The sequence below is a fragment of the Chiloscyllium plagiosum genome, unplaced genomic scaffold, assembly GCF_037043375.1.
Source record: "Chiloscyllium plagiosum isolate Xiang-an unplaced genomic scaffold, Cpla_swu_hap1 HiC_scaffold_32, whole genome shotgun sequence".
In the NCBI taxonomy this organism is placed as follows: domain Eukaryota; kingdom Metazoa; phylum Chordata; class Chondrichthyes; order Orectolobiformes; family Hemiscylliidae; genus Chiloscyllium; species Chiloscyllium plagiosum.
Genome location: NW_028270170.1, coordinates 8,291,330 through 8,304,104, shown reverse-complemented (window position 1 = coordinate 8,304,104; position 12,775 = coordinate 8,291,330). Strand labels below are relative to the sequence as shown.

The 12,775-nt window shown below is 43.1% G+C and overlaps 1 protein-coding gene across 5 annotated transcripts in view; it reads right to left on the bottom strand.

Moving 5' to 3' along the window:
• The window catches only part of LOC122539772 (protein AF-10-like), a 185,326-nt gene that overhangs the window by 17,873 nt on the left and 154,678 nt on the right, over window positions 1-12,775 (bottom strand). For all 5 annotated transcript variants that reach the window (XM_043674818.2, XM_043674817.2, XM_043674821.2 and 2 more), the window contains 5 exons: window positions 9,707-9,779; window positions 8,134-8,264; window positions 7,070-7,258; window positions 4,468-4,556; window positions 2,099-2,487 (listed from right to left, as the gene is read on the bottom strand). In XM_043674818.2, the coding sequence (XP_043530753.2) occupies window positions 2,099-2,487; window positions 4,468-4,556; window positions 7,070-7,258; window positions 8,134-8,264; window positions 9,707-9,779 (871 nt within the window). The remainder of the gene's footprint in view (window positions 1-2,098; window positions 2,488-4,467; window positions 4,557-7,069; window positions 7,259-8,133; window positions 8,265-9,706; window positions 9,780-12,775) is intronic.

Genomic DNA, 12,775 nt, shown 5'->3' with positions numbered 1-12,775 from the left:
GTCTAAGAAATTAGCACTTTCCCCATGTGCTATGGCATTAAGTTTAATGTGGGATTGGCAATTATTGAGGATGTTGATGAATTCTTCTAATTCTGCTTCTGAGAGAAGCACTGCATAAATCAGCCATCAGTACTCAATGTATTGTAACAGACTATCTTAATAAAGGAGTTAGTGACAATGAAAAATGGGCATCCCAAAACCAAAATGCAACCCTCATGAAAAGCTCAAGACGAGCCCTTAGGTACAACAAAAATATGCCATTATCGCTAGAGAGTGTAGATGGTTATCAAGCCTGATACTACCCCCATTCAGACTTCATGGAGCCATGTTCTTCTGCAGGAGTCATTGCACAGTGCACAGAATTCAGTTACCGCGATCAACACTCTGGCCCAGGAGTATGGAGATTCATTACAGCATTCTTACTGGTGCTCTAATTGAATACTGGCCAGGAATTCAAGGTCCAAACAGGCCGTTACCCTATCCTGCATTGCTGTGAAAGTAGAGATTTCTGTGGTCAGGCCTCTAATGTGTGACTTGAACCAACAACCTTTCGACTCACGACTGCCTCTGCCACCCATTGAGACACGGCGAACATGTGTGCTACGAGTTCCCCATAACCGGGTAATCCTGCATGTTCTCCGCAGAGCCCTTGGTCAATTGGTAACCCTCAGTAACACTAAAAATAGCATATCCTCTTGACCATTACCTCATTGCTATTTGTGGGAACTTGCTGTGCAGAAATTGATTGGTCACTTCCCTACTTTGTAGGGAAACCTTGAGAAATGGTTTGAGGAAAAGTTGATGGTTTGGCCCGTGACCATTAGAGTTTAGGGAATGAGCAGCGATCTTATTGAAACATAAAATTCTAAGGAGACTTCACAAGGAAGATGTTGGGAAGAAGTTGTCCCTGGTGGGAGGAGCTTAGCCTCTAGGGAGTAAAGTTTCAAAACAAAGGATCTTAGGTTAATGATGAGATGAGGAGAATTATTTTCTCTCAAAGGGTCACCAGATTTTGGAATTCTCTTCCTCAGATAACAATGGAGGTTTGTCAGTGATTTTTTCTTTATAGAATTCCCACAGTGTGGAAACAGGCCATTCAGCCCAACATGTCCACACTGACTCTCTGAAGAGCATCCCCCTACCCTATCCCTATCACACCTAACATACACATGGGTAATTTAGCATGGCCAATCCACCCAACCTGCACACCTTTGGACCGTGGGAGGAAACCAGGGCACCCGGCAGAAATCCACACAGAAACGGGGGAAAACGTGCAAACTCCACACAGACAGTTGCCCGAGGCCGAAATCGAACCCAGGTCCCTGGCGCTGTCAGCAGCAGCGCTAACCACTGAGCAACTGTGCTGTCTAGCTAATCAAGGATTAGCTAGAGTCATTTTTGATTGAAATGGAAGTCAATGATTACGGGGAAAGGTAGGTAAATGGAGGCGTGGCCAAATGAAAATCAGACGCGATCTTTTGTTTATTTGTTCATGGGACGTTGGTGTCACTGTCTAGACCAGCATTTATTGCCTAAACACAATTGCCCAGAGGGCAGCTGTGTCAATCACATTGTTGTGGATCTGGAATTATATATAGGCCAGACCAGGTAAGGTTAGCAGATTTCACTCCATAAAGATCATTAGTGAACTAGATGTGTCTCCATGACCATTGCCAGTGGTTGTCAGCCATATATTCCAGATTTTATTGAATTCAAATTCCACCATTTGCCACGGTGGGATCTGAACCCACAACACCAGATTATTGATCCGGGGTTCTGGAATAGTAGTGCAGTGACAATATCAGTACGTCACAGCCTCCCCAGAGTAGGCTGGAGGACCTGCACAATCTACTCCTGCTCCTATTCTGATTTTAAGATTACAACCAGTGACTACATTTTGGGATGCACATGGATGCCTTTACAAAATGCGCCTTCCACACTGCACAATGATACAGCTTGTCATGAATGTCCTGTCCCATTGTCCATTTTATCCTGTCTACAGAATGAATACATGGTTATCTGATTAGACACCGACACACGTCAGGCAGCAGCCTGCGAGTGAGGCCTATCTGTCCAGAGAAAATTGAGGTAATCTGACCTGTTAGAGAGGCTGGTTAGCGGTGGAACATTAAGGGATGCAGATGTATGTGGGAGGGAGTTATGGATCGATGCCACAGATGCAGGCGATTGGTTGACACCATTCAATGGACCGACAATACCGTTGCTGGTCAACTGGTTTCCTGGAGGGCATCCCATCATCCCGACCATCGTTGGTGTGGTGGAGAAGGCGGTAGTTGCCATGGAAACTCCGGTGCTCAGGCTTCCCACGCATGTCCTGGTTAGGCCATTGACCTGCTGTTGAATTCCAGTCAGACCTGGGATTTGGAGTGAGACCGGACTTTGTTGAAGTGGAGGGAGAGGAAGAGGTGGGGTACTCTGTAAAGAGGAAGATGAACTGCTTCTACTGTGGCAACCAGAGCGGAGATCCTACAGAAAGGGAGAGAAAGATCCAATTAAACTCCATGGTGGGAATGAGTCAATTATCTGACTGAACCCTCAAACATCAAATGTTCAGAACTAACGCGTTTCCAGAACACCTTATTAAATTTCTCCACTAAGAAAAGTGCTCTTCACCCCATAACAAAGAACATTGAAAAGAGACCTGATCGAGGTCCATAAATGATCAAAGCATTCGAACGGTTGATGTGAAAATCTCTGGGTTTGTTGGCAGTCTGCAACTCTGGGCCATCAACACAAAACAGTTCTGACTAAATCCAACAAGGAATTCAAAAGAAGCTTCCTTATGCTGTGAGTGACAAGAATGTGGAATGTGTTACCATGGGACACAGCCTGGAGACACTCAGAGGGAAGCTTAATAAATGCAGGAGAAAGGAACAGAAGGATATGCAGCTGGTGTGAGACAATGCTTGTGAAGAATATGAATGCTAGTACAGGATTGCTGGGCTGAATAGCCAATTACTGTGCTGAACAACAAGGCTAGATGATGTATGGGAACAAATATCCCCACCAAGGTCACACATCAGCCACAATGGGAAATATATTGCCATTCCCTTCCTATTGCTGGGTTAAAATTTTGGAACTCCCTAATAGCTCTGTGGGTGTCTCTACATCCCAACGACTCCAGTGATTCAAGAAGACAGCTCACCACCATCTTCTCAAGGAGCAACTAGGATGGGTAATAGATGCTGCCCCAGCCAGCAACACCCAAATCCCAATATTAAAAGACGTCATATATTAAAATAACCTTTGTCAGAAGTCCAATCACCATAATGTAGGCAAATTTTATGCACAGCAAGATTCCACTCAGCAAGGATGGATGACCCAATAAGTTGGTATTGGTTTGCAGAGGAAATGATAACTCTTGACACACAAAAACTACCAAAGTGCCAGAGAGTGAGGTTTCTGCACACATTCACCTCTCCCCTCCTGTACTCCCACAAGTTTCTTTCTCCATCACTGATGGACATGCTTGGCCCTGAGCTAAGGAAGCCCTCTACAAAGCTCTCAGCCTCAACAACTATCTCTTCTCCTTTAAGGGACACATTAAACCTCCCTCTTTAACCAAGCTTTTAGTTGTCTCGCCAAATATCCCGTTAGATGATTCAGTGTCATGTTCTGCTTGATAATACTCCTTAAAGCACCTTGCCATACTTTACCATGTTAAACACACTACACAAGTGCAGTCTGTTGTTGCTGTCAGACTAGTCACCTTCCCGCAAATGTTTCCACTACACACACTTCTCCAAGGGAGGAGATTGAAAATATTACATCTCTCAAAAATAGCAGATGGGAGCAGAGTTTAATACTTCATCTTTGTACCTTAGACACTGCAGATCTCATTCACCATTACACCAATGTTTTGGCATCAAACAAAGACAATGTCATATTTAATTCAAGTTGAGAATTCTGCTACAGTCTCCTTAAATGTCATATATCAAAAAGTATCAATTTTCTGATGATTCTTCACTTCACGGAGATTGAAATTGGACTATGCCATTCAGTCCTTTGAATCTCTGCTATCATCATTTAGTTGGATCACTAATTTGTATCTTTAATATGACACCCTGCCTTGGTTCCTGTCAAGCTGCTTAACAAAAGCCCATCAATCTCAGTTTTGGTTTCTTCAGTTGAGTTTCCTGCTCCCAATCTGCCTCAGATTTTGGTGGTGGGATGCGTGGGGTGGTTTGGTGGGCGTTCTCCATTTCCAATACCCTTTGTGTGATGTAGACTTTCCTGATATCACGACCACCCCACCAAACAGCCTCTCTGTTATGTCCCCATGTTTGGGGCTCCCTAGCCGAAACTCACTGCGAAATGTGTTGAATTATATACAAAACGGTCTGCTGCAGATGGAGCAAAAATGCATCTAATTGAACACAATATTGCAAGCTATTAGACCCCAAGGTGCAGGAAATATCGGACACCCTTAGCCTGCATATTAAATACCTCTGATGATGCGGAGAGCGAGTTCTCGGTTATGAAACTGCCTTTTGAGGGGGGGCTCTTACTGCTGTTCAGCAACTCAGAGCTGCAAGCTGCATCCAGGGAAAAAAAAGGAGAAAGATACTGATTAACGATCAACCAAAACCACTTATTGATCAGAATGTGTCTCTCTGCATACTGTGCCTACAACAATGTAGTAGGACCCACCAAGTGAAGTAAAATCTCAATCCAATTGCAAAGAAACCAAAGACAAAAAATCTTTCTTTGAGACAAACCTCACATCACATCTGGCGGGATGTTCCAAAGTGCTGCATATCTGAGAAACATATCTCTGAAGTACAGTCGCTGTTACTCCATTGTAATATGGACCTTATGTATGCATAGCAAGATCCCACAAGCAATCAATAGAGACCAGAAAATTTGCTTGTTGAAGTGTGGTGTGTGGCATGAATGAAATGTGGATCGAGAAAACACCCTTGATTTAAATCAAACCATGGGATCTTCAATGATGGAAGAAGTCAACAGGCCCCTGCATTTAATATCTCCTTTAAAAGTCACACCATCAATTGTGGTGAGATCAATTAACTGGCCTTTCTGATCTGGATTCCCAAATAAAATCCTCACTTTTGGTTCTTTTGCCAATGGAACTTAATCTGTGTCCTCTGGTTATAGACCCTTCTGCTAATCAGAGTTTTGAGTATCACGCTGAAACCACACCATTCACCTGTTTGTGAAAATTACAGGTTGACAGACTTGCTTATTAAATTAGATTAGATTCCCTACAGTGTGAAAACATGCCCTTCAGCCCAACAAGTCCACACCAACCCTCCGAAGAGTAACCCATCCAGACCCATTTCCCTCTGACGAATGCAGCTAACACTATGGGTAATTTAGCCTGACCAATTCACCTGACCTGCACATCTTTGGACTGTGGGAGGAAATCAGAGCACCCGGAGGAAACCCACGCAAACATGGGGAGAATGTGCAATCTCTACACAGAATCGCCTGAGGCAGGAATTGAATCCGGGTCCGTGCTGCTGTAAGGCAACAGTGCTAACCACTGAGCCACCGTGCCGCCCCCTGATAAAGGACCATTGTTACTTTCTGTGACCTCTGTAGGTGGACTGTCCTCAATAAGGTCAACTGCATTTCTATGACATGGCATTTTTGCGAGTGTTTTACTTGGCCACATTCTTCTATTCTATGCACTGCCACATGAAAACTCCGGACCCAGTGCTGTTAGTGTAACTTTCATTACCTCTTTTCGATTTATATACAATGTGGAGGTGCCAGTATTGGACTGGGGCCAACAAGGTCAGAGGTCACACGACTGCGCTGCTCCAAAAGCTTGTGATTTCACATAAACCTGTTGGACCATAACCTGGTGTTGTGTGATTTCTGACCTAGGTTTGTACAGTCAGTCAGCGAAGGAGGCGATTCAGCCCACTTTGCTAATGCTGCCTCAATGAAGAGTTTTTCAATTAGTCCCACTCCCTTATTCTTTCTCTGTAGATCAATTTTTTTTTGTTTTTGAGTATTTATCTTCTTTGGAACATTACGAAGGAATCTTTCTCATCATTCTTTAATGCAGCACATTGTAAATCATCATAACTCAGTACTTAAAGAAAGAAACCCTCACATCTTTTCTCTGATTCTTTTTCTAATTATTTTAAATCTTTGCCCTCTGATCCCTAATCCCCCCTGCCAACAAAATCAGTTCACCCTGATTTACTAAGTAATAAGTCAAAGCTCTTCACAATTTGGACTGTTTCCATTAAACTTCCATTAAACCTATTCTTAACTGATCTGTTTAAATGAAGCCAATGCCAGCTTCTCTCTTCTGTCCTCATAAAGGAGGTTCCTCACCCTGGCTGCCATTCTGGTCAATCTCTCCTGCACCTTCTCGCAACTATTATGTCCCTCATAAAGCCATCCAGAATTGAAAGCGATTCACTACCCTGTGACTAAAGAAATTACTCCTCATCACAGTCTTAAATGGCCTGTGCCTTATTCTAAGATCACGTCCCCTCATTTCAGAGTCACCAGTCTGGGGCCACATCCCACCTGTACCCACCATGTCACAGCCTGTAACATCAGTGAGATCACCTCTCATTCTTTGAAACACAAGGTCCAATTTCCTCAATCTCTCCTGTTAAAACAATCCTAGATTCCAGGGATTAAACTGATGAACCTCTGCTGAACTCCATCCATGGCAAGTACATCTTACTCAGATATACGCAGAGAAGTGGACAATACTCAATGTGAAGTCTCACCAAACTCTATAATAACTATATATAATATACATAAAGCCCTTTATAGCAATAACCACTATCCGACTGCTTCTGACTGAGATGAACAGTGTACACACGCATATCTGTGTGGGTCAGTTTGGTTGAATTATAGAGTCATTTGCCTTCCATTATTGGTTGCAAGTTTGGCTGTTTCTCCTTGGCCAAAGTTGCAGTAAAGGATTATTCTGGCACCACAAGTGAAATCTCAGTTGACATTGGCTAAGAGCACCTAATGATAATCCTGACTGGGCCATTCATTAAGTGCATCATCCAGTTATGCTCTCATGTTACTCAGCAGAGAAAAGCATTCTTACCATTCTGGGAGGTCATTAAATGTGCCTGGGAGGACGGACCATTGCTGGATGTCACACTAGCAAAAGGGATGGAGAGCTGGACATTCAGCAGCTGAAGACGCTCTTTCTTTGCAGAGAGATTCATGATCTGTTCCTGTAAACGTCGGTTATCTAACTGAAGCAGGTGCAATGATTTTAACATGTCCACAACTAGAGGATGAAAAACAAAAATCAGCATCGTGCTTCTCTCTCCAAAAAGGGAACAAATTCTACCCAAAGCAATAAAAGCCACCACATTATACATCTTCGCTATGTTTTCTCCCACGTTCCTGAAGATGTAAATCCTAGCTCGCTCAAGTAGCCATTTGTCTTTGCACCTAAGGTGGTGAGCACTGGCAGAAAGGGCTTGCACTTAGGTGGTATCTTCAGCCAAATAAATATCCCAAAGTGCATCACAATACAAAAATGAGGTGGGATTGTAAGCTAGAGGGCACAAAGACACTGCACCCAGATACAGAAAGATTAAAGGAGTGGGTGACAAGCTGTGGGATGGTGAGTAACAGGGAAGTGTGAGGTCATTCACTCGGACAGCAAGAATTCAGAAGCAGAATGTAAATAATAAGGCTCAAAATCTTTATACGTTGATGTTCAGAGAAATTAGTGTGTACTTATACACAAGAAAAGCTATTCAATTTGTCATTCTTCTACTCTTTCCCAATAGCCCTTTGATAGGTATTTACTTCCCTTTCCAATATCAGTTCTAGATCTGCCTCGAGCCTTTCAGCCAATGCATTCCAGATCACAGCAAGTTGCTGCACTGAAAAACTGAGTCCCATGGCTCTTTTGCCAAAAGCCATCAACCCGCGCCTTCTGCTCATCAACCCTTCTACTAAGTGAAACAGATTCTCCTCAACTTTGCTATCAAAATCAATCATGATTTTCAATGGACCTAATATATCTTTTCTTAATCTTCCAGAGAGTAAGATTACAAGAAGCACCACACACATGTCCTCACCAGACCATCACGCACAGGCAGAGTGTACAGCAGGACGTTGCTACCCCCAATACAGTGGGTCAGTACTTACTGTCAATGCCTCCCTCTCCACTCCAGTGCTTGTCCAGGAGCTCCTCTATGTTAGACGTTGTTTGTGGTACATTCTCCAGCTGAGTCGGTATGGTCTGATCGTACAACATGGACAAGCCGCCAATGGGTGAGCTGTAATGTTGAGGAAAGAAAAGAGACGAGAGCTGGAACTCCAAAGAAACAAAGTAAGGAAAGGGCAGATGAGTTTTGGACAAAATCAAGTTTGGGGGATGGGGTGGCTCGTGAATGATGGGAGGCTGGCCTCAGTTACACTGGAATTGTCAAGTCTCAAATAACTAAAGTCATGGATAACAAATTAGCTGAGGCAGAAGCTTGGTTACCAATGTTACAGAGGTGGAAATAAGGGCCAATGACGTGAATATGTATTTTGAATCCAGTCTCTTGGTCAAAAGATTGAAAACAGTCTGCTCTAATTTTTCTTTTATTCATTTGTGGGACACGGGGCACTATTGGTGAACCAGCATTTATTATCCAGCCCTTGTTTCCCTTGAGAATCATAAGATCTTACAGGAAAGAAGGAAGCCATTCAACCCATTGTGTCTGTATTAGCTCCCGAAAGAGCTACCCAGCTAGTCCCATTCTCTGGCCTTTTCTCCAGAAGTCTCCAAAGGAGGTGGTGAGCTGCCTTCTTGAACTGCTGCAGTCCACAGGCTGGAGGTTGACCCACAATGCTTTAAGGGAGGGAATTCCGGAGTTTTCACCAAGTAATAGTGAAGGAATGTAATATATTTCCAAGTCAGGATGGTGAGTGACTTGGAGGGGATCTTGCAGATGGTCCTGATTCTATGAATCCGCTGCCCTTGTCATCTAGATAGTAGTAGTCGTGGGTTTGGAAGGTGCTGTCTCAGGAGCCTTGATGAATTTCTGTCGTGCATCTTGGAGATAGTACACACTGAGCGTCAGTGGAGGAGAGGGCGTATGTATGTGGATGTGGGCTACCAATCAAGCAGGCAATTTCAGACAGTCGCTGGGGTGGAAGATGAGTCAGTAGATAGGGCATGAACCTTGTGATTCGGAGCTAAAATCAAAGGCCTAGATCTTCCCAACATTTAGTTGGAGGAGGTTTTTGCACACCCTCGTTTCGTAACAGTTTCTATCCTACTGTTGTTAGGATACTGAATGGACTCCCAAACTCTGAACATTTGCCTGTACCTGTGTTTTTGTTTTTACCTATTATTTACTTATTTATGCTACATATCTCTGTGATCTGCCTGTATTGCTCGCAAGACAAAGCTTTTCACTGTGTCTCGGTACATGTGACAATAAATTCAATTCAATTCAATAAATTCAATTCAATCCCACCCCACCCAGATACAAATGCTGAGTGAGCAATGTAATGAATCTGAGATAGTGGTGAATTATGTTCCCTCTAACTTTTCCTGCAGATGCTCAACTCTCCAAGGTCTATGCGCAGCGGTGTCTTCTGGGACTGGGGGTCAATTCTTAAAGATCCTAGCGTTGCCAAATTGCCCCAGAAAGCTTTTAATGTGACTAGGTTCAATGTGCATCTTCATGTATTAAGACAAAGGAATGCAAAGTAAAGAAAGATTTACGTTGGAGATAGGCTCCCCCTGGAAGAACTGCCTCTGCAGACAAAACTGCAATCGTTGTCGTCCAGATCCGGTTCTGCAAAACAAACAAGATTGGGGAGTTCAGTCAGGTTCTTAGAACAAAGGTTTGTACACATGGCCAGCCTTTGGTATTATGCTTTGCCCTATTAGTGCCGCTCCAGCCTGACAAACATTTGCGAACTCTGCTCCTCAAAGTCCAGATCCTCATGTATCTCCCACTTCTTTCACCCCATCACCGCTTCCTGTGCCTTCTGCCACCTGGACACCAAGTTCAGAAACCCCTTCCCTAAACCTCTCCATCCTGCTCTCTTCCCGAAACCAATATTTTTGACCAACATTTTGGGTACCTACCCAAATGTTCCATTGGCCAGGAATTATTTTTATTTGCCTGATTACTCTCGAAGATGTGGCATTGGAACAATTTATTCCATCATAAGTATTATAAGGAGCTTATGTGGAAGCTTAAAGTGACTTGAATAATGGCAAAATAACGCAAATGCTGGAAACCTGAAAATGTTAATGAAACTCAGGGGCTGTGCTGCAGACAGAAACAGAGTTAACGTTTCAAGTCAGATATGACCCTTCTTCAGAACTGTCCTGAGGTCTACACAAGGCAGAAACAAGCATGGCTATTCATGTGTCTAGGCTGAATCAGTTAAGGGACTACCAATGTACAAACACTGTTAATAACCATGGGTGTATCAATAATGATAAGCCTGGGAATTATAGACCGGGGAGCCTGACAGCAGGGGTGGGTAAGTTGTTGGAGGGGATTCTGAAAGATAGGATTTATATGCATTTGGAGAGGCAAGGACTGATTAGGGATAGTCAGTGTGGCTTTGTGCTCTGCCCTCATCAATCTTTGTGTTCTCCAAAACTCAGTCAAATTATCGTGTCTCACTAACTTGAGATTTGGAGAACACAAATAAAAAGATTGATGAGGGCAGAGCAGTAGACGTTGCTTACATGGAATTTAGTAAAGCCTTTGACAAGGTTCCACATAGTAGATAGGTTAGTAAAGATAGATCATATGTGAGTTAGGAAGAGCTTGTCAATTGGATTCAAAATTGTTTTGATGGTAGGAGACAGACGGTGATGGTGGAGACCAGTGGTATTCCACTAGCTTTGGTGCTGGGGCCACTACTGTCTGTCATGTACATAAATGATTTTGATGAGAATTTAAGAGGCATGGCCAGTAAGTTTGCAGATGACACCTAAATTGGTGGTATAGTTGATGGTGAAGAAGGTTATCTAAGATACAAAGGGATTTTGATCAATTGGGACAATGGGCTGAGGAGTGGCAAGATGGAGTTTAATTTGGATAAATGCAAGATATTGTATTTTGGTAAAACGAATGAGGGCAGGACTCATACAGTTAACGGTAGGACCCTGGATAATGTTGTCGAACAGAAAAACCCAGGCGGTCAGATACATAGTTAATTGAAATTTGTATCACAGATAGACTGGTTAAGAAGGCATTCAAGATGCTTTCCTTCAATGCTCAGACTATAGGAGTTGGGGCATCATTGAGGTTGTAAAGGATATTAGTGAAAGAACTTTTGGAATACTGTGTTCAGTTCTGGTAGGAAGGACATTATTAAATTGGAGAGGGTTCTGAAAAGGTTTACCAGGACGTTGCAGAAATTGGAGGGCTTAAGATATAAGGATAGTCTGGTATTTTTTCCACTGCAGCGTAGAAGGTTGAGGGTGACCTTACAGAGGTTTATAACCTCATGAGGGGCATAGATAAGGTGAATAGCAAAAGTCTTTTCCCTAGGATGGGTGAATTCAAAACTAGGAGGCGTATGTTTGAGGTGAGAGGAGAAAGATTCAAAAGAGACCCGAGGGACAACTTTTTCACATTGAAGGTGGTTTGTGTGTAGAACTGTCAGAGGAAGTGATTGATGTGAGTACAATTACAACACTTAAAAGACATTTGTATAAGTTCATGAACAGGAAAGGTTTAGAGGGATATGGGTCAAACTCAGGCAACTGGACTAGTTTATTGAGGGAAACATGGTCAGTATGGATGAGTTGGATCCAAGGGTCTGTTTCCTTACTATATGACTTTATTTCCCTGGTGTCAGAGAGGGAAATGACCAGGAATTAATTTCCTAATAATCTTCCTGGGAGGGGATACTGGGTTATGCTCGAGGGGAAGCACGTTGGCTGTTTTCTCCCCCCTTTCTTTTGTTCAAATGTATACAGTCTATTAAATGATCAGTGTGCATCTGTATAGCACCCTTCACTACCTCAGGATATCTTCAGAGTGCTTTCCAGAAAACTAGACAATTCTGCAACCACTGTTATAATATAGGAAATACAACTGCCAATAGATGTGTGCTTTCACCTGCAACAATGACAGACCAACAGGATAACGTGCTTTTGTGATACTGACTGAGGGATAAGCATTACCTAGGACACCAGCGAGAAATCCTTTGTTCTCTTCCATAAAGTACCACTGACTTTGTTCTAAACACCGGAGAAGGTACACAGGACCTTGGTTATGTATCTCATCTGAAGAATGGCCTAATCGATAGGGGAATGCTCCTGCAGTAATGCACCAGTGTGTCAGTGGGGATCATCTTTTCAAGTTGTCAGTGTGAGTGAGTTAACTCAGTAGCAGTTTCTGGAAGCTCCCAGTATGTCCACATTAACTCTCACCATAGGCAACACCATTGTTAACATGGACAAAGACAGAGAATACAAAGGGGTTATAAAAAGGGAGACTGAGCAACATCTTTCAGAAAGTAACAACATGCATCTTAGTTTCTCTTTAATGTGGTAAGTATCCCAAAATACTCCAAAGAAGCATGATTCATCAAATTTGACGCCAAGCCACGGGGGACATGTGATCAAAAGTTTTATCAGACATTTAAGTTTCAAGGGGTGCATTAATGGAGAGGCGGGATGGCAGTTTTGCTGAGGGAAGGAATCTGAAAACATTTTTTAAAAAAAGATATTCGTTCGTGGGACGTGGGCATTGCTGGCTGGGCCAGCATTTATTGCCCGTTCCTAGTTGCCCTTGAGAAGGTGGTGATGAGTTGAATT